The following is a 20,989-nucleotide window of genomic DNA, read 5'->3' as shown; positions in this document are numbered from 1 at the left end:
GAAAGTGATACACGCATTATTGTTGTTGGAGATAATTGACCTTCAATGGAAAGAGTTGCAACGGAGAATATACCAAAGAGAAAGAGAATATTTATTTTTGAAGAATAAATATTTCATTGATTGACAAATTGAATTCACTTCTCAGGTGTTTGTGAGAAATGGTTTACCTTGGGGTAGGCAGTAGGGGCGTCTCACCTATCCTGTTAGACCTGGGGAGGGAGGATTTATGCTTTATCTAATACTGTTGAGCATTGAGCATAATTGTACACTTCAGGTTGCCACTGTGTCAGAGATAAATCCTGAACATCTATTGATATTCAATACTAACTGTTGAATTGAGCAGGATAGTTACAAACATACTTACTTACACACGTAGGTACTGGGACTAATTGTATTGGGGGCGGGGACTTGGATCCTTTCGTTGCCTCAGTCGTCCAAGGTAAGATAACACCATATTAACCCCTACAGTGCGGGCATAGTCACCCCCGCTACATTTAAATATCAACATTATCTGGCCATCCTCAGTAAATACTATCAAACTCCTCTGACCTCATCTGCACAGACACACACACACACACACACACTACAGTGGTGAATATTCATGAAAGCCAAGGGAAGCCAAGCTTCCCCAAAAATATAAACGGTAAAAAAAAATTTAATTTAAAATTTATTTTTTTATAGTTTACAATAACAAAAAATCATTATTTTTCCTTTTTTGATCCACTTTTTCTCCCATTAAATTTTTTTCTCCCATCCCAATTTTCATATCGTCCAATTCAACCCTCCCCTGTCTTTGAGCGCTGTTTCATGCCTCCCACAAGCCGGCTGCAATGTGGACTAAGTCATACATAGCACGAGTCCCCTCCGATAAGTCAAGTCAAGTCAAGAGTTTTATTTGTCACGGCATACAGGTATACAATGAAATGCGGGTGGTCTTGCCCGCAACGATGTGCAATACAGTGGTACAACATATAATAGAATCCAATAAAAAACAACATTGTGCAATAAACAGGTAACATGGTGGGACATCTCGGTATCTGTACATAGTTATTTACAGAGCATGTAGGACATGCTAGGTCCTTTGGTAGTGCAATACACTGTTACTGTTGCTATACTATTTTTAAAGTGACCTTTCCTTTTTGGCCATAAGTGTGGGCGTGTGCAGCATGAGTGTGTGCCTGCTCATGTTAAAGTGGCTGCTAGTGTGTGAGCGTGCACAGCGTGCGTGTCGTGTGTGTGCTCATGTGTGCTTGTGTGTGGAAAGTTCAGTGTTCTGTGGCACTCAGTGTTCATTGTTCAAGGCTCTGATGGCCTGGGGGAAGAAGCTGAGCCGAAGCCTCTCTGTCCTAGTAGCTGGGGTTCGCAGGCGTCTGCCTGACCTCAGCAGCTGGAACAGCTAACTGAGGTAACAGCAGTCGCATCTTTCCACCTGTGCGGCTCGATCTTTCAGCGTCAGGGGTCTGGGCTTTGGAGGGGCCCCGCCCCCGTCGCTTCCTGATTCTACTGCGCAGGCGCACCAACCGACCTGTAGGAGTCGCTGTCCACAACGCCCGATCCCCACCCATCAGTTTCCTGTGAGAGAACCGTGGGCACAAGAAGAGGGAGTTCCGAACTCCACCCCCCTCAGCTGCGCTCCAAGCGACGTAGCTGACCTCGAACCCAGCACCCCAAGCGACTCCTTGATGGGGCGGCCGGAACCGGCCCCTCCTCAGACGGGGTACAGACCAAACAAGAGGAACAGACGGAGGATGTGGAGACACAGCCAAGCACAGATCAACCAGTCTCAGGCCCGCTTCCTCCTAAGCTCCCTACCATCCCTTCCAGCCCGTCAGAAGCGGGTCAAGGACAGGGACAACTTAAAGGTGGACACAATCGTTATGATCATAGACCAGTCACTACCCCGTGACTGTACCATTCTAACAATGTGTATTAGTGCGGACGACCAGCTAAACTGAAAGCAATGTGGAGCGCTGGGCTCGAACAGGGAGATTATCTGTTTGAGCCCAGCCTCCAGTATTCGTGGTGAGCGCCTTGCCCACTGCACCACGTAGCCACCCTAAAAAATCATTATTTTTCAACTCTGTGTTATAATAATTTTCTCCCTCCTGGAGAAATTAACCGAATGAGCGAAACTGTGCCCACTCTCTCTAACACTGTCACTGACTGAGGCAGCCCATACTCACTGTCTGCCAGCCTGGTACTATTATTTTGATTGACATTTGGAGGCTTTTGGACGCTAGGCCGTTTTTTGTTTTGTTTATTCGTCCTATTGCTTAATTATTAGCCAATAAGATTCAAGCTGGGTTGGGCTTAGCGCCTAAAGCCTTAACACGGCCCAGCTTGGTTCTAGGTTAGGTGGCATTTTTTCTAATTTGGCTTCTGGCCAATCAAATCACATTAAAAGCTAAACGTGACCAAACGTCTTTGCCTCGCGGGCACTTTCGAATTCTCTAGTACTGTAGATAGGGTTGCAATCATGGAAGAAGGAGATATTGTCGACTAGCTGGCTTGCTAGCTAACATTATGTAACGTTATGCAAGTCTTGTGAATGTATAAACAAATGGCATTGTTTGATTGATTGATTGAAAACTTTATTAACAACGCAATGAAGCATATAGCACTAGTTAGAGGGGAAATTCGGATTCCTCTCTCGGATTCATTCATTGAGCAGCAACTTATTTTTCGCCCGGCGGCGACCTTTACTGGGGACCAGCACAGCACACCACTGTGGATATTCTTCTGATTTAACAAATCTATCTATCCAGGACTACAACATTGGCCAGGTAAGCCTGCAATGCATAGGCTAGCTTGGTTGCTAACTAACGTTATCAGGCTAGCTTGGTTGCTAACTAATGTTATCAGTAGGGATGGGTACCTTTCACATTTGAACTAATACGGTACCGGTACCTGTGAATCGATACCGGTACCCAACGGTACCTTTTTTCGGTACTTTAGTCTCAAGAAATTTTATTTACCTACCTCAATCGTGAAAAAATAAATCCAAACTTCAAATAACTACAATTTCGACAGTTTTCGGCTTGCCATTGCTCCGACTGCTTTGTTGTTGAATCAAGTCAAATCCTAGGTAAGCATATATTGTGCGTGTGAACGTTGAGATGAAAAGAAAAAAGGTAAAAAAAAATTAAAAAGGTAATTTATTTTTGGTATCTCACTTGAATCGATACTCGGTAGTACCGACGTGTTTCGGTTCGGTACCTCAAAAGTACCGAATTCGGTACCCATCCCTAGTTATCAGGCTAGCTTGGTTGCTAACTAACGTTATCAGGCTAGCTTGGTTGCTAACTAACATTATCACCAGAGTGTAATACTGTGTTATTATTTGACTGGCCACCGAGCCATACTGTACATGGTGACTGCTTGGTTTGACTGTATGAGCCATACTGTACATGGTGACTGCTTGGTTTGACTGGCCGCCGAGCCATACTGTACATGGTGACTGCTTGGTTTGACTGTACGAGCCATACTGTACATGGTGACTGTAACTGAGGGGTACAATTCCCTGACTGTATTAAAGAGTATGGTATATTAAACCACTACTAGTTATGTACTTTAATTACTGGCCATACAGTACATGAATATATATGGTGAACACCCACACAAGAATAGGGCAATGACACATAAAGTACTATTTAGAGGGTATTTATTATTATCAAGCAACGTTAGGTTACAGATTGAGAATTATGCTCGCGCTTGTATGGCGAAGAACACACGTAAAGTAAGTCAAGAGCGTAAGTCAATGAGAATAGTATGAATACTAAGATGGGTCTAAACTGACGCCACCTGTGGCATAGCAATTACATAGGGCACACTAGTACCAGCTGGAGACACTGGGGGGTTCCTTCCGGGTGTAAGGCCGGCCGGGGTAGAGGAATGTTCGGGTACAAAGTCTGGGTCAACGAGGAATAAAGAGGCTCCAGCTACGGGAGTCGGTGCATGTACTCCCTTGATCAGCAGACAAAGCAGCAGTTGTAATCCAAGTATGCTCGACAGCATGGACGACAGCCAGCCAGCCTCTTCCTAGAGGCGGGCTCGAGTGATGATCCTCACGGGGGTAAATCCCAAACGATAGTGGAATCCACGGTACTCTCCTCCAGCGGTAACGGTCCCAAAGCAATATAATCCAACCAGAAATGGTTCTGCAATCGCCGGTGTAGATTCTTCTGTGCACTATACTTCACATTAAACTAGGTTGAACTTGACGTTACTTCACTAAACTCTGACACTTTTACTATCCTATTCGCACATGTTCTAAGTGCTCTATTTAGACGCAAGGTTGCTCACTTCACTTGCACGTTGACTCGTGGTGAAGGTCTTAAGGTTTGAACTGAACTACTGCTGTTTACACCTGCGCCGTATTTATACGTAAGGTGACAATCTAGTCCCAACCTGGTTACTTTGGTCCTGAATCACTGCACTGCCAAAGGCATGTTGTAACATGCCCCAAACTCGCCCACTGCACCTGTCTGAGTACGAGACTGCCTGGAGCCTGGGGGGGGTGTCCAATAGGAGAGCGCATATTACTCTGGTTTGTACGCAGGTAAAGGGATATTCCGTGTATATATACAAATAATATACAGGGGATATCAAACGATATACAAATATTATACAAGGGATATCAAGCAATAAATATATATATTCGGTTTAATCTGACCCTTTGTAACAGCCGCCTCCTAATTAGTCCGCACCTAATTAGTTAAAGTGAAGACAGATTAATAGTCCTGTCAACTACTCAATGTCTGTTGTGGGGAGTAGGGCAATCTACAAAGTCAGTGGGTCATGATCGTCATCAAGGGAGTCAGGGAGCCTTGGCAACTCTATCAGCCTCGCCACGGGTCGGGTGTAGGTCCGTCCCTGGACAATAACTTCTGCCGCTCTGACCTTTCCGTAGGCACCAGTGATCACTTTGCTTACGCGGCCGGCCGGCCACGCAGCTCGGGGTAGTGACTGGTCTATGATCATAACGATTGTGTCCACCTTTAAGTTGTCCCTGTCCTTGACCCGCTTCTGACGGGCTGGAAGGGATGGTAGGGAGCTTAGGAGGAAGCGGGCCTGAGACTGGTTGATCTGTGCTTGGCTGTGTCTCCACATCCTCCGTCTGTTCCTCTTGTTTGGTCTGTACCCCGTCTGAGGAGGGGCCGGTTCCGGCCGCCCCATCAAGGAGTCGCTTGGGGTGCTGGGTTCGAGGTCAGCTACGTCGCTTGGAGCGCAGCTGAGGGGGGTGGAGTTCGGAACTCCCTCTTCTTGTGCCCACGGTTCTCTCACAGGCCTCTCGTCTAATGTCAATAGCCTCTCAACGGGCTGTACGAGAGACTGGCCTGTGTCGCTCACCTTTGTGTGCAGGCAGCGTGTAAACGTGGGTTGACTGTCAAGTCCGTAGAGGGGGCCCTGGAGCGTCCACCCCAGTCGGGTCTGAACCGCGACTGGGCATCCTTTGGGTCCGATGTGGGCCGCCTCAATTGGGAGAATGAGGTCCGCGTGGTCGGAGCCTATGAGCAGGGTCGGTGTGGCGCCGTCGATAAGCGGTATAGGTAGTCTGCGTAGGTGCACGTACTTCGCCATCAGCTGTGGGATGGGGTAGGTGTACTGTGACAGGCCTATGTCGTGGCTGGTGAAGACGTTAGTGATACTATACTGCTTCTCGGGCTGCTCGACCGCTGCTATCGTGAAGGAGACATTTTCACCCTTTATGGTCTTCTGGTCTCTTCTAATGGTACGGATTGTCATTGTTCCTTTGGCACCCCGCAGGCCCAACTGGGCTGCGGCGGAAGCGAGGAGGAGAGTCTTTTCAGACCCATCGTCTAGGACGGCGTAAGTGTCCAGGACCTTGTCCTCGTAGCTCAGGAGCACTCTGACCACTTTGATGAGCACTCGGGGGGTCCCGCTATGCTGGTCTATGTGGAGCACTCCTGTTGGTGGGTTGCCTTGGATCTTCTGTAGTGGTGCCGACTCGCGGTAGTCCGAGTAGCACCGTGACTCCCAGTGTCTGCTGTAGCAGTCAGGACACCAGGGGGCGGTCCTATGGATCTTCGGTAGTGGTGCCACCGCCTCGGCCTGATACATCACCGTGACGGGCCCACTTTGGTTTCCTGGCGGACGCTTGTTGATGTCGTGCAGGACCTCCAAGTGGGCGCCGTCGCACTTGCTGCATTTCTTCTTTAAACGGCACTCAGCTGCCATATGGCTGCGCGCGCAGCGGAAGCAGCGGCGGTTGGCTTTGATCCACTGACTCACCTCGTCAGTGGTCAGCTTCTTGAAAGTGTCACATTGATACAGCCGATGTTCCTTTTCACAGTACTGGCATTCAATCTTCCACTCCCCCTTGGTCGGGGGGTTGCTGTGGTTCTCGTGCTGCGGCACTGACTCGGCCTGGTGCATAACAGTCACCGACCGGCGGTTATCATTAGATCTCCGAGGTCCATCTCTTGGGCTTGGTCCACTCCACACGAACGTATCCAGTCATAGGCTGCTGACTTCTCTTGCGAGGAAGGCGGCCAGGTCTAGGAGGGATGGCTCGGGACCGCCGGGATCACGGTGGTCTCTCTGCCGCCGAAAGCGCTCTTGGCGGGCTGGAGGGAGCTTCTCTAGTATTCGTTCTACATTAGAGTTAGCATATAGTTCATATCTCCCTTTCTCCCTTTGAGACCCCAGCATCCCTACCAGGGATTGTACCTTGATAGAGAGGTCATCCAATGCTCTATTGTCTTTGGCCGGGGGGAGGCGGTCGATATCCTTTATTTCTTGTATCACGTAGTCCCATATACGTCCATAACGCTGGTCGAGGGCCACTAGAGCCGCGGAGTATGGGGTGCTTGAGTTGGAATATGCCAGCGCTATATTATGCGCTCTGGGCACCTTGAGATGCTTGAGGAGGATGGCATATTTGTACGACTCGTCGGGGACGTCGGACATCATAGTCTCCAAGCACATCCGTAATTCCGTGTACTGTGCTCTGTCCTCGTGCGTAAAGTCTGGGAACGTCGGTGTGCCAAGGTACGATACCATGGATGGCTGGCACATTGGTGAGCGTAGGGGAAGAGGCCTCCTGGGCGAGTCTCCCCGTACATGTTGTCGTGGGCTGGTACTTGGTGGGTACCAGGGGCCGGGTACCCAGGTGCTGTTCCTCGGTGCTGACTGTACGTCAAACTCACCCGTGAGTTGGGTCGGGGGTTTGTAGTGCAGTGACTCGGGGCTGACGTCTGGGCTGTACTGGGCCTCCTGGTCCAGAGTACGTTGCTGCTGGTCGGGGCTGTACTGGGCCTCCTAATCCAGAGTACGTTGCTGCTGGTGGGCTTGACATTCCTCCTCTTCCTCTTCCTCTTCTAGGTCCTGGAGTCTTCTAGTCAGTCTCTCGGCGACGTAGGCCGGTTCTTCCCGGTGGCTGGGTCTCGTATGGACCGGTCGGGGAGGGGGTTCGGAGACGTAGACAGGATCCTTCTGTTGGCCGGGTCCCAGGTTGCTGGGTCGGGTAGGGGAAGGTGCCCTAGACCCTTGTCGTGATGATCTCCGGGAGCTCCGTGCGGAGAGAGGGGGTGTCGCCATGGCAATCAATTGTTCTATCATCTGCGCCTGCAGCCGGTCGCGCTCTGCTTCGCGCTGGGCATGGGCGGCGTCGCGCTCTGCTTCGCGCTGGGCATTGGCGGCGTCGCGCTGTGCATTGGCGGCGTCGCGCTGTGCTTCGCGCTGGGCATTGGCGGCGGCGCGCTGTGCATTGGCGGCGGCGCGCTGTGCATCGGCGCGGCCTCTTTCAATGTTCTCTTCCGTCTGAAGGCGTCTGGTCTCCAGTCTTATGCGGTCGTCTTCACTCCTTTGTTGCGCCTGGAAGCGCTCTCGCTCGGTTGCAGAGTGTTCGCGTTCACTAAGGGCTTGCGCTTGGAGTTGCGCGTGAAGGCGCTCTCGTTGGTCTGCAGATTGTTCGCGCTCGCTCGTCTGTTGAGCCTGAAGGCGCTCTCTTTCCATGGTAGAGTGTTCGCGCTCACTTAATTGTTGCGCCCGGAGGCGCTCTTGTTCCATGGAAGACTGTTCGCGCTCACTAAGCGTCTGTGCTTGAGGTCGATCGCGTTCACCCTGAAGTCGATCGCGTTCGGTGGAGGCTGTCAGGGTGGCGATGAAGGCCTGCGCCAGCATCTGGTCCGCCTCGCTGGGGGATGACACTGACGGAGGTGATCGGCTTCTGACAGTGCTCGTTGGAGATCTGTTCTCTGGGCGCGCCCCGAGGTCCATCTCCTGGGCGCGCTTCTCTTCTGGTGGTGTGTCGGGTTCTGTCCCTGGAGCGCTTTCTTTATCCTGGAGCTCTCCGGGGACTATCCCGTTGACGTTGTCTGGGGGTATAGTCATGTCATGTCCCCCCTGGTCCCCCCCGTGAGCTTGGTCAGTTTCGTTAGAACCCACTGGGGTCTCTACTGGCAGGGTCGCCTGGTCGGTAGGATTTGACGTGCTTTGACTATCCGCTTTATCCGCATTTAACGTCTGTTTAAAGCTAGGTATTAGACCGACAGCGTATTCCTCCAGATAGGGAGGTGGCTGACGTTTGCGCTGCGGGCGTTCTAGCTTGGGAGAGCCGCTTGGGGAGTGTTCACCGCTGGCCATGGTTAATATCAATATTATATTAAATATTACACTGATACCATCCGGCTCGAAGGACCAATTGTAACTGAGGGGTACAATTCCCTGACTGTATTAAAGAGTATGGTATATTAAACCACTACTAGTTATGTACTTTAATTACTGGCCATACAGTACATGAATATATATGGTGAACACCCACACAAGAATACGGCAATGACACATAAAGTACTATTTAGAGGGTATTTATTATTATCAAGCAACGTTAGGTTACAGATTGAGAATTATGCTCGCGCTTGTATGGCGAAGAACACACGTAAAGTAAGTCAAGAGCGTAAGTCAATGAGAATAGTATGAATACTAAGATGGGTCTAAACTGACGCCACCTGTGGCATAGCAATTACATAGGGCACACTAGTACCAGCTGGAGACACTGGGGGGTTCCCTCCGGGTGTAAGGCCGGCCGGGGTAGAGGAATGTTCGGGTACAAAGTCTGGGTCAACGAGGAATAAAGAGGCTCCAGCTACGGGAGTCGGTGCATGTACTCCCTTGATCAGCAGACAAAGCAGCAGTTGTAATCCAAGTATGCTCGACAGCATGGACGACAGCCAGCCAGCCTCTTCCTAGAGGCGGGCTCGAGTGATGATCCTCACGGGGGTAAATCCCAAACGATAGTGGAATCCACGGTACTCTCCTCCAGCGGTAACGGTCCCAAAGCAATATAATCCAACCAGAAATGGTTCTGCAATCGCCGGTGTAGATTCTTCTGTGCACTATACTTCACATTAAACTAGGTTGAACTTGACGTTACTTCACTAAACTCTGACACTTTTACTATCCTATTCGCACATGTTCTAAGTGCTCTATTTAGACGCAAGGTTGCTCACTTCACTTGCACGTTGACTCGTGGTGAAGGTCTTAAGGTTTGAACTGAACTACTGCTGTTTACACCTGCGCCGTATTTATACGTAAGGTGACAATCTAGTCCCAACCTGGTTACTTTGGTCCTGAATCACTGCACTGCCAAAGGCATGTTGTAACATGCCCCAAACTCGCCCACTGCACCTGTCTGAGTACGAGACTGCCTGGAGCCTGGGGGGGGTGTCCAATAGGAGAGCGCATATTACTCTGGTTTGTACGAAGGTAAAGGGATATTCCGTGTATATATACAAATAATATACAGGGGATATCAAACGATATACAAATATTATACAAGGGATATCAAGCAATAAATATATATATTCGGTTTAATCTGACCCTTTGTAACAGTGACTGCTTGGTTTGACTGGCCGCCGAGCCATACTGTACATGGTGACTGCTTGGTTTGACTGTACGAGCCATACTGTACATGGTGACTGCTTGGTTTGACTGGCCCACCGAGCCATACTGTAATAACTGTATACTGTATGTTCTACCATGTCAGCAATATCTTGACAATCATATTCCTATTCCCATTAATTATCGCGGACTGTGGAGACACGTTGTGAGCGTGTTTGTTTACAGTCTCTGTATGCACTATGCAGTACACTACTGGCAAGTATTTCATATCTTAACCAACATTGCAAGACGCTTATAATGGGAGGGAGGAAGGAAAGAGGGGGAGAATGAGACATACTAGGAGACATACTAGGAGATAGAGAGAGAGAGAGGAAAAAGAGAATTCATCGTTCACCTTATGTAAACAAGACTAAAGTATTTATCTGGTCTGCATCCTCTTAGCAGTTGTTTGTATTGAGCCCTGTATTGTACCCATTCTTTGTGTTTGTATAGTATATAGAACACCGATATAGAACTGCCGATATCTGGTCTGGCCCATGGACTATAGTAGCTATAGCTGTATCTATTGTTTACACTTGAAATGTGTATTTTTATTTAGTGTCCATTTTTATTTAGTCACAATATTATTTGGCTTAAATTTTTTTTTTTAATGCACACAAAAAAATGTAATAAAAAATCTTAATAAATATTTTTTTTATAACTTTTTTTTTTGGCATCCTGTTATTTTACCCACACGACGCCACTGCACACACACACACACACACACACACACTATAAAAATGAACTGGATATTTGGACTGTAACGTTTGGCTACTTGAGAGAGAGGGAGAGAGACTTTTATGGGAGAGTGACTATTATGGAGCACGCACTGCGTTCCGAGAGAGAGACACAGACGCACAGAGAGAGACTTGCATTACGCGCGACGAGAGTCTGACGATTACGGAGTGCGCACTGCGTTCCGAGAGGGAGAGACTCACATTGCGCAGTTCTTGTTTCTTTCGTAGCATATGCGATATGTCGCACTGTACACCCCTGTATTATAGTATTTGGTACTTTTTGTATATCTATTATAGTATTTGGTACTTTTTGTATATGTATTACAGTATTTGGTACTTTATGTAGCCTATAGTTTTGAGTAGCTTAGATGAACCATCTGGATGTAGGTCTTTAATCTCTGACTTCTAATGCAGCTGCTATTATTTCATACAATTATCTCTCTCTGTCTGTCTCTGTGTCTCTCTCTCTGTTTCTCTCTCTCTCTCTCTCAGCTGAAGGAAGAGAATGGGTCTTTGAAGAATGTCATCAGAGAACTCCAGAAGAAATCAGGCGACAACGACCTCAGGTCAGTAACACACGCATGCACTTTAGATTCAGATCAATCACGTATTCAGCACGAGATAACTAACTCTAATTGTGTGTGTGCCAGGGTGTGTCAGCTGTCTGAGGAGCTGGTCCAGAGGAAGTTGCAGGAGGAGAAGGAGGCGCAGGCTCTGGAGAGCATGGTCCAGTCTGTAGAGCAGAACCTCCATCTGATGACTGTATGCACATCTATACAGCCTAGCTCTATATCTACAGCCTAGCTCTATCTATAAAAACCTAGCTCTATATCTATAAAAACCTAGTTCTATATCTATACAGCCTAGCTCTATATCTATACAGCCTAGCTCTATATCTATAAAAACCTAGCTCTATATCTCTACAGCCTAGCTCTATATCTATAAAAACCTAGCTCTATATCTCTACAGCCTAGCTCTTTATCTATACAGCCTAGCTCTTTATCTATACAGCCTAGCTCTTTATCTATACAGCCTAGCTCTATATCTATACAGCCTAGCTCTTTATCTATATAGCCTAGCTCTATATCTATACAGCCTAGCTCTTTATCTATATAGCCTAGCTCTTTATCTATACAAACCTAGCTCTATATCTCTACAGCCTAGCTCTATATCTATAAAAACCTAGCTCTATATCTCTACAGCCTAGCTCTATATCTCTACAGCCTAGCTCTTTATCTATACAGCCTAGCTCTTTATCTATACAGCCTAGCTCTATATCTCTACAGCCTAGCTCTTTATCTATACAGCCTAGCTCTTTATCTATACAGCCTAGCTCTTTATCTATACAGCCTAGCTCTTTATCTATAAAAACCTAGCTCTATATCTCTACAGCCTAGCTCTTTATCTATACAGCCTAGCTCTATATCTATAAAAACCTAGCTCTATAGCTATAAAAAACTAGCTCTATATCTATACAAGGTAATGATGAAGCTAGTTTAATAAAGAGCCTGTGTGAACCACAGATGAAGCTAGTTTAATAAAGACCTCGTCCAAGGTAAAGAGTCTGTATGAACCAGATGAAGCTAGTTTAATAAAGACTGTTCAAGGTAAAGAGCCTATATGAACCACAGATGAAGCTAGTTTAATAAAGACCTTGTTCAAGGTAAAGAGTCTGTATGAAGCACAGATGAAGCTAGTTTAATAAAGACCTTGTTCAAGGTAAATGGCCTGTATGAACCACAGATGAAGCTAGTTTAATAAATACCTTGTTCAAGGTAAAGAGCCTGTATGAACCACAGATGAAGCTAGTTTAATAAAGACCTTGTTCAAGGTAAATGGCCTGTATGAACCACAGATGAAGCTAGTTTAATAAAGACCTTGTTCAAGGTAAATGGCCTGTATGAACCACAGATGAAGCTAGTTTAATAAATACCTTGTTCAAGGTAAATGGCCTGTATGAACCACAGATGAAGCTAGTTTAATAAATACCTTGTTCAAGGTAGAGGGCCTGTATGAACCACAGATGAAGCTAGTTTAATAAAGACCTTGTTCAAGGTAAAGAGTCTGTATGAAGCACAGATGAAGCTAGTTTAATAAATACCTTGTTCAAGGTAAAGAGCCTGTATGAACCACAGATGAAGCTAGTTTAATAAATACCTTGTTCAAGGTAAATGGCCTGTATGAACCACAGATGAAGCTAGTTTAATAAATACCTTGTTCAAGGTAAATGGCCTGTATGAACCACAGATGAAGCTAGTTTAATAAATACCTTGTTCAAGGTAGAGGGCCTGTATGTATATAATTGATAAACATTGGATTTTATTGGATTGGAACATGGTCATAAATCCCTCAAATACCACATTAAGACACAGAGACATTTAAGGAACACCATAGAAAACTCATGCTGTGATTTGGTATAAAAAACCTTTTGACATTTGGAAATCTTGTAAGAATTGCATGCTCTGGTGATTGGATTGCGATCACTTCTGTTCTGGGAATTACTCAGAAACCTCATTATGGTCAATAGACATAGGAAAGCCAGACATTCTCTGAATGCTCTACCGCAGGTGTGGCCAACCAGTTAGAGACTAAGAGCCACAAAAATTACTGTGGTACCACAAAGAGCCACACCATATATCCAGCGTTTCTCAACCTTTTTTTCAGTCACGGCACCCTTCATGTTTATAGGTCCCACCCTCTGGCCTCTGATGTTGCTAATGTCTTTTTTATTTGGGCCTCACAGGGTTAACCTCTTAAGCCCGAGCGGTCCGGTAATGGACGGCAAATGACATCAGGCCATAAATCCATCTCTACAGAATGTATGAATTAATGTTGCGTTTTCTTTTCAAATGTAGCCAAGAGTAAAGACCCTAACCCTGTCAAAACAGCAGTCAAGGTGTATATTTTCAGCATTACGTTTGTTTACCAATGATTGTAACTGTTATTAGTGAAATATATGATTATAGAAATCTCAGGGCATTGAGTCGGAAACCGGCGCATATTGACGGGAGGAAGTGGCGCAGCCAAAAGTGAGTGTAGTCTTTTGAAGGAAGAGACCCAGGGCTTTTGATGGACTTTAACATTTCGAAAAACTACCATACCCAGCTCACGCCAGCCCCTGTCAATCATCTGATTTCTGGATAAACTTTTTTATTTCTCTTATTTTTCGGGATTATCTCCCACAAACCTGAACGTTATTGCCATAATACAGAACACAGTTAGTTTCTCTACCTTTCTGTGAATGTCTAGCAAAAAACGGCGTTGCAATCTGATGAAAAATGTTGGAGAAATTTACATTATAAAAGTAACTGAACTTGTGAATCACGCCTGGTGATACTAAATCCAGATTGAACTCTGCTATTGGAAAGGGGAGATTTGGCCCGATCCATAGATGTGCGACTTGGCCATAATAAGGTAATTTATAGGCCTGATATTCTATAATCATATTTCAAATTGCATGTGTCCGGATGGCAGAATTCAGTACTGTATCTACAAAACCTTCTGTTTAATCATCTTCCCTTTATTAATTTGCTTAGATTGTTCAGGTCTGGTCAATTTTACCATGGTGTTATTCACAGTCAAAGATAAAAAATAAATATATATATAAATAATGAATGACAAAAAAATAAAAAATAATAATAATACATTTTCTTTTTCTTTTTTTTTAGTGGAGGGAGCCACACATTGGCGGGCAAAGAGCTGCATGCGGCTTGTGAGCCGCGGGTTGGCCACCCCTGCTCTAACGTTAGGTCTCTAGTTTGTGATTGTAAAGCTTCATGAGGCTGTGATGATCCTAGAGGTCATTTTATACAATCGGGTCAAGTAAAGAAAGAAATTAAGAAAAGATGTCTCACTATAATGGCATGGCTACTATGGGAACTAACATCATCACACATGAACACAGCTGGGCTCATTGGATCCACAAGAGTCTCAGATTTACAGTCATTCCCAATTCATGCAATTCCAAGACTGTTTAGGGACCCCAGTATGCAGAAAATGGTCAAATACACAATCTTTATTAAATTAACACATTTGTACTGCATGCAAATAACTGCATGGTTCTTGCCCCCAGACTGCATGGGCTTAGAGGGGAGACGTGTGGACCATTTCCCTCGTCTAAATGTAGCACAACTTTGAGAATTATTTAGCCCCCTTCCCGACAAGCTAGTTTAAACATTTGAACTAAACCTGTATGTCTCTCTGTATGTGTCTGTCTCTCTCTCTCTCTCTCTCTCTCTCTCTCTCTCTCTCTCTCTCTGTCTGTCTGTCTGTCTGTCTGTCTGTCTGTCTGTCTGTCTGTCTGTCTGTCTGTCTGTCTGTCTGTCTGTCTGTCTGTTTGTCTGTGTGTCTCTCTCTGTCTGTGTCTGTCTGTCTGTGTCTCTCTCGCTGTCTGTGTCTCTGTCTGTCCTTCAGAAGCGAGCAGTGAAGGCAGAGAGCACGGTCTCCAAACTGAAACTGGAACTACAGCAATTACAGGTAGAGAGACAGACAGACAGAGACAGACTGACCGGTAGAGACTTAGCTATTACTTCTACACTATCAAATGAGCTATTATTTAGGTTTTGATCATTTGACTATATGTATTATTTAGTGTTTATATTTCAATGTTTGACTCTATGGCTTGTTGTTTACTGTGTTCTTGAATATTTAGCTGGTCCAGTAGAACATTATGTGCGCGCGTGTGTGTGTGCGTGCATGTGTGTGTGTGCAGGCTCAGTGTGATGTGTTCAGGTCAGATAATGGGCGTCTCCAGGCTGCAGAGACGGAGGCTGTTAGCTCCATGAGACACAACGCTATGATGGCTTCCCAGCATCTCAATAAAGCTGTCAACAACGCCCAGAGCTCCATTAGGTTAGTACCTAACCCTTACATTAACCTAAACCCTTACCTTAACCTCAACAAGGCTGTTAACACCCAGAGCTCCATTAGGTTAGTACCTAACCCTTACCTTAACCTAAACCTAACCTCCCTAACACCCAGGGCCTGTATTCAGCATCACTTGATGTGATGCATATATATTTTATTTTTTATCAACCTTCTTAATTTAGTTGAATCCTGTAGCTGATATTTTATCCTGATTTATCCTAAACTTAGCTTGTCATAAACCCACTATTGGTTCTATTTTCTGTATTTAGTTCTCTCTCTATTATCTATTCTATCTTATCTATTATAGTATTTGGTACTTTATGTACCGGTATATGTATTACAGTATTTGGTACTTTATGTAGCATATCATTTTGAGTAGCTTAGATTAACCATCTGGATGTAGGTCTTTAATCTCTGTCACAGACGGTGTGATTTCTAATGCTGCTATTATTTCATACAATTATCTCTCTCCCTCTCTGTCTCTCTCATTATCTCTCTCTCTCTCTCTAGACAGTTGCTGAGTGGAGCAGAGACTCTAACTTTAGTGTCTCAGTTGCTTCACTCCATCGATAGAATCTCCCATCTGCACCCAGAGCCCTGACATCTACTCATCTAGTCCGGCCTAAGATCTCCCATCTGCATCTACTAGTCTAGTCTGGCCTAAGATCTCCCATCTGCACCCAGAGCCCTGACATCTACTCATCTAGTCCGGCCTAAGATCTCCCATCTGCATCTACTAGTCTAGTCTGGCCTAAGATCTCCCATCTGCACCCAGAGCCCTGACATCTACTCATCTAGTCTGGCCTAAGATCTCCCATCTGCATCTACTAGTCTAGTCTGGCCTAAGATCTGCCATCTGCATCTACTCGTCTGGTCTGGTCTGGCCTAAGATCTGACATCTGCACCCAGAGCCCTGACATCTACTTGTCTAGTCTGGCCTAAGATCTGCCATCTGCACCCAGAGCCCTGACATCTACTCATCTAGTCTGGCCTAAGATCTCCCATCTGCATCTACTAGTCTAGTCTGGCCTAAGATCTCCCATCTGCACCCAGAGCCCTGACATCTACTCATCTAGTCTGGCCTAAGATCTCCCATCTGCATCTACTCGTCTAGTCTGGCCTAAGATCTCCCATCTGCATCTGCTAGTCTAGTCTGGCCTAAGATCTGCCATCTGCATCTACTCGTCTGGTCTGGCCTAAGATCTGACATCTGCACCCAGAGCCCTGACATCTACTAGTCTAGTCTGGCCTAAGATCTGCCATCTGCACCCAGAGCCCTGACATCTACTCATCTAGTCTGGCCTAAGATCTCCCATCTGCATCTACTAGTCTAGTCTGGCCTAAGATCTCCCATCTGCATCTACTAGTCTAGTCTGGCCTAAGATCTGCCATCTGCATCTACTTGTCTCGTCTGGCCTAAGATCTGACATCTGCACCCAGAGCCCTGACATCTACTCATCTAGTCTGGTCTAAGATCTGCCATCTGCATCTACTCGTCTGGTCTGGCCTAAGATCTGACATCTACTCGTCTGGCCCAAGATCGGTCATCTGCACCCAGAGCTCTGACATCTACTCCTCTTGTCTGGTTTTCAACCATGTGGACTGGATTTCAGTTAGTTAGCTTTTGTATTATTATTTAACTGTGTTTATTATATTTTATTATGTTCTACATACCTGCTTCATGAAGGTATAGATGACGACTCCTGCTGCTTTATCTTCACATGATTTGAACCAATCAGCCTTCAGTATAGACATTGTTTATAAAACAGGAACCAGTCAGCTGTCAGTATAGACATTGTGTATACAACAGGGACCAATCAGCTGTAAGTATAGACATTGTGTATGAAACATGAACCAATCAATCAATCAAGCTGTAAGTATAGACCTCTCTGCCTTCAGCTGTAAACGTATTAAAACGTAGTGATATTCAGTGACTCCACCCACCTGTACGCAGCTCCACCTGCAGAAACAGAGTTGTTGTAGAAAGACTTAAAGCTAAGATCAAGCAATCAGTCTCACGAGTAAAGAGATTCTAAATGTCTACATCCTGTTCTACTGTAAGGAAACTAAAAGAAGGAAGGGTCATCACATCAGAATACCAGTGTTCTATACCAAGGAAACTATAAAAGAAGGACGGGTCATCGCATCAGAATACCAGTGTTCTATACCAAGGAAACTATAAAAGAAGGACGGGTCATCGCATCAGCATACCAGTGTTCTATACCAAGGAAACTATAAAAGAAGGAAGGGTCATCGCATCAGAATACCAGTGTTCTATACCAAGGAAACTACAAAAAAAGGAAGGGTCATCACATCAGAATACCAGTGTTCTATACCAAGGAAACTATAAAAGAAGGAAGGGTCATCACATCAGAATACCAGGACCCTCATTTATCAATGGTGCGTACGCACAGATATGTGCGTAACCCGTGCGTACGATAATTTCTAAGCAAAGTGTGGGACTTATCATTTTGAACGTGTGCTTGACTTTGTGCGTATATCTACGCACAGCTTAGAGCATGCATACCTGGCGCTCAGCGGTAGAATATGAAGACTACAACGCGGAAATAAGCTTCCGTGCATTAGTTTAACACTGGCGTGTTCTGTATGACCCGTAATTCATTATAGTTAATTGTAAAATAGCGACAGTAGTGTAATTATAACGGGCTCATGCGCGAACAAGAGGTTGGCCTGCTTGTTTGGCACGGGGGTGGGGGGTTAAACGCGATTAAATATATATATATTTTTTTTATCCACTTTTTCTCCCATTTTCTATATTTTCTCCCATCCCAATTTCGTATCATCCAATTCAACCCTCCCCTGTCACGGACGCTGTTTCTTGCCTCCCACAAGCCGGCTGCAATGTGGACTAAGTCATACATAGCACAAGTCCCCTCCGGTACTTGAGGTAACAGCAGTCGCATCTTTTCACCTGCGCAGCTCGATCTCTCAGTGGCGAGGAGTAACGCGTGGGAGGCTCACGCTGCCCCCAACACTTCCTGATTCTACTGCGCAGGCGCACCAACCGACCTGTAGGAGTCGCTGTCCACAACGCCCGATCCCCATCCTTCAGTTTCCCTCCCCGTAATACGGCCAATGTGTATTACTGTGGACGACCAGCTAAACTGAAAGCAAATGTGGAGCGCTGGGCTCGAACTGACGAGCCCAGCGTCTCCAGCATTTCGTGGCGAGTGCCTTGCCCACTACGCCACGTAGCCGCCCTCGATTAAATATTGTTTAAAATAAAAAGCGAAATACTATTATTTTGTGTGTCATGTTTCCAAATAAGATTGGTCACAACAAAATGCTTTCTACTTCAATTTGTTGGTTAGAATAGATGACCTCCGTTGAAACTTCACTGAGACTAACACAGTCTATTTGTGAGCTCCCGCACAGACGTGATAATAATAATAATAATAATAGCTTCATTTTATATAGCGCCTTTCAAGAGACCCAAGGTCGCTTTACATAGGGGAAAAAAATAACAAAGTAACAAACATAGTGGACAGACACAACATATAAATATGATGATGGAATTCAAGTTCGCGTTTTTATTGATCACATAGGCAGGCTATACATGGCGTAGGCTACATGGCAGTGAGATTCATTGTTCTTGTACACTCTTATTATTGTTATAGTATATGCTATTGTCAAGAAGGAAGTACATTATTTTCAATCGTGGCTTTAATTCGTATAGCCGAGAAGCAGTCTCCTATCAGCTACATTAATCCCGACCCATCTCAGCCACAGCATAACTGAGACGGGCTATGGAAACAAATCATAAATAGACTACTGTAAATAAAATAGCCTAGGATAGGCTAGCAGGGGTTCCCAACCTTTATTCCCCAGAGCCCCACGATTCCTTGGAGACATAGGAATATGATATGATATAAAGGTATACTGGTCCGTCAGCGAAGAGATAGCCCACAGCGGATAGCCATTAAATGCCATTTGAGAATATAGGCTATTAGGCAAAACGACGGCCTATAGCCTATACATATTATTTAATGTTCTCATAAGCATAAAGATACAAGGACAAGTTATATTAACGATCAAGTTAGTTTACTGTATGCAGGCGCTGGGCTCCGTGTGACATGTCTGTGCCATGCTGCGTTATGCGCAAATTACTGTTGCATAATGTAGGCTATATAATTTATATAGGCTATACCTAATACCGACATCAAAATAGATTGTATGCCTATACAAATCATGAAACCATGCAGGTAGAAAATTTACGGAAAATCCGTCGCAATTTGGAATCAAATTGACGGAGAACTTTAATCCCTGGGTAATCGAACTTTAAAAGAACGAAACGAAAAAGGGCATTCATATTCCAGCATGGTTATTATTAATGACACCAACGCCAAACAGTGGTTAACGGTCTTTATTAGTTTGCGCTGCCCAGGCAGCAATGGTCTTTAGGAAGTTAATAGATATCATATCCGACTGTTTCCGACATCACCGTGTACACGTCTGTCAGCCTGTCGCGTATTTCTCCCACGCGTTCGCTCGGTTTAGTCCACTTTTCCACATTTCATGGGGGTGTTTCATTACCGTATAATTACAGGCGGTTCTATATGCAAATACTTAAAATCGTGCACGAGCTCGGAGCGTAGAACAAGTGGCATTTATCAACACGGAGTACTTGCAGGTGTGCGTACGACCTGTGTACGCACGTGTGATAAATCCCGATTTTTCTGTGCGTAGAGACATTCTAAATTCTGTGCTTAAGAACGAAAATAGAACACTTTCTAAGCATTGTTGATAAATGAGGGCCCTGGTGGTGGTGGTGATGATGATGAAGATGACATTGTTAGCTCCACAGCGCTGTGCCTTCTCATAATTGTTTGTTGCACATTTTCTACTTTAGATTTCTAACATGCAGTTTCTATTGTAAATTATTTTAGTCAATAAAAGATAAAACCACCTGGACCGTCTGATGTTTATTCATCTGATCAACTACAGCAACAATATTCATCACTGTTAGAATCATGTGATGTAGCTGGTGGTGTGTTACTCTGTAGTTGTCAGTGTCTATGTTACTCTGAGTGTAGTTGTGTCAGTGTGTGTTACTCTGAGTGTAGTTGTGTCAGTGTGTGTTACTCTGAATGTATTTGTGTCAGTGTATGTATGAGGTCGTTCCAGTGTTGACTCCATCGGTGAGTCTGGATCAGCAGGCGCCGTCTGTCTGTTTGAGTTGCACACAGCTGAGTCCTGAACGCCTGTTCAAACACCTGACACACACACACAGCTGGTTAGAGTTAGTTCCATCGCTGTTGTAATAGGTAGTTAGTTCTATCTTGGATGTAATAGGTAGTTAGTTCTATATCTGATGTAATAGGTAGAGTTAGTTCTATCTATGTTGTAATAGGTAGTTAATTATATCTGTTGTAATATAGTTAGTTATATCTCTGTTGTAATAGGTAGTTAATTATATCTGTTGTAATATAGTTAGTTATATCTCTGTTGTAATAGGTAGTTAGTTA

The 20,989-nt window shown here is 45.2% G+C and overlaps 1 protein-coding gene across 1 annotated transcript in view; it reads left to right on the top strand.

The window, feature by feature from the left end:
• Positions 1 to 20,372, top strand: part of entr1 (endosome associated trafficking regulator 1) — a 112,175-nt gene extending 91,803 nt beyond the window's left edge. The window contains exons 6-10 of the mRNA XM_084338056.1: positions 11,130 to 11,203; positions 11,288 to 11,399; positions 15,051 to 15,113; positions 15,349 to 15,488; positions 16,014 to 20,372. Of these exons, the coding sequence (XP_084194182.1) occupies positions 11,130 to 11,203; positions 11,288 to 11,399; positions 15,051 to 15,113; positions 15,349 to 15,488; positions 16,014 to 16,104 (480 nt within the window). The 3' untranslated portion in view covers positions 16,105 to 20,372. The remainder of the gene's footprint in view (positions 1 to 11,129; positions 11,204 to 11,287; positions 11,400 to 15,050; positions 15,114 to 15,348; positions 15,489 to 16,013) is intronic.
• The last annotated feature ends 617 nt before the right edge of the window (positions 20,373 to 20,989 follow it).

Source organism: Notolepis coatsorum (genome assembly GCF_963971535.1).
Source record: "Notolepis coatsorum genome assembly, chromosome: 2".
In the NCBI taxonomy this organism is placed as follows: domain Eukaryota; kingdom Metazoa; phylum Chordata; class Actinopteri; order Aulopiformes; family Paralepididae; genus Notolepis; species Notolepis coatsorum.
Note: the sequence above shows the minus strand (reverse complement) of the source record. Positions and strands in the feature narration are given on the sequence as shown.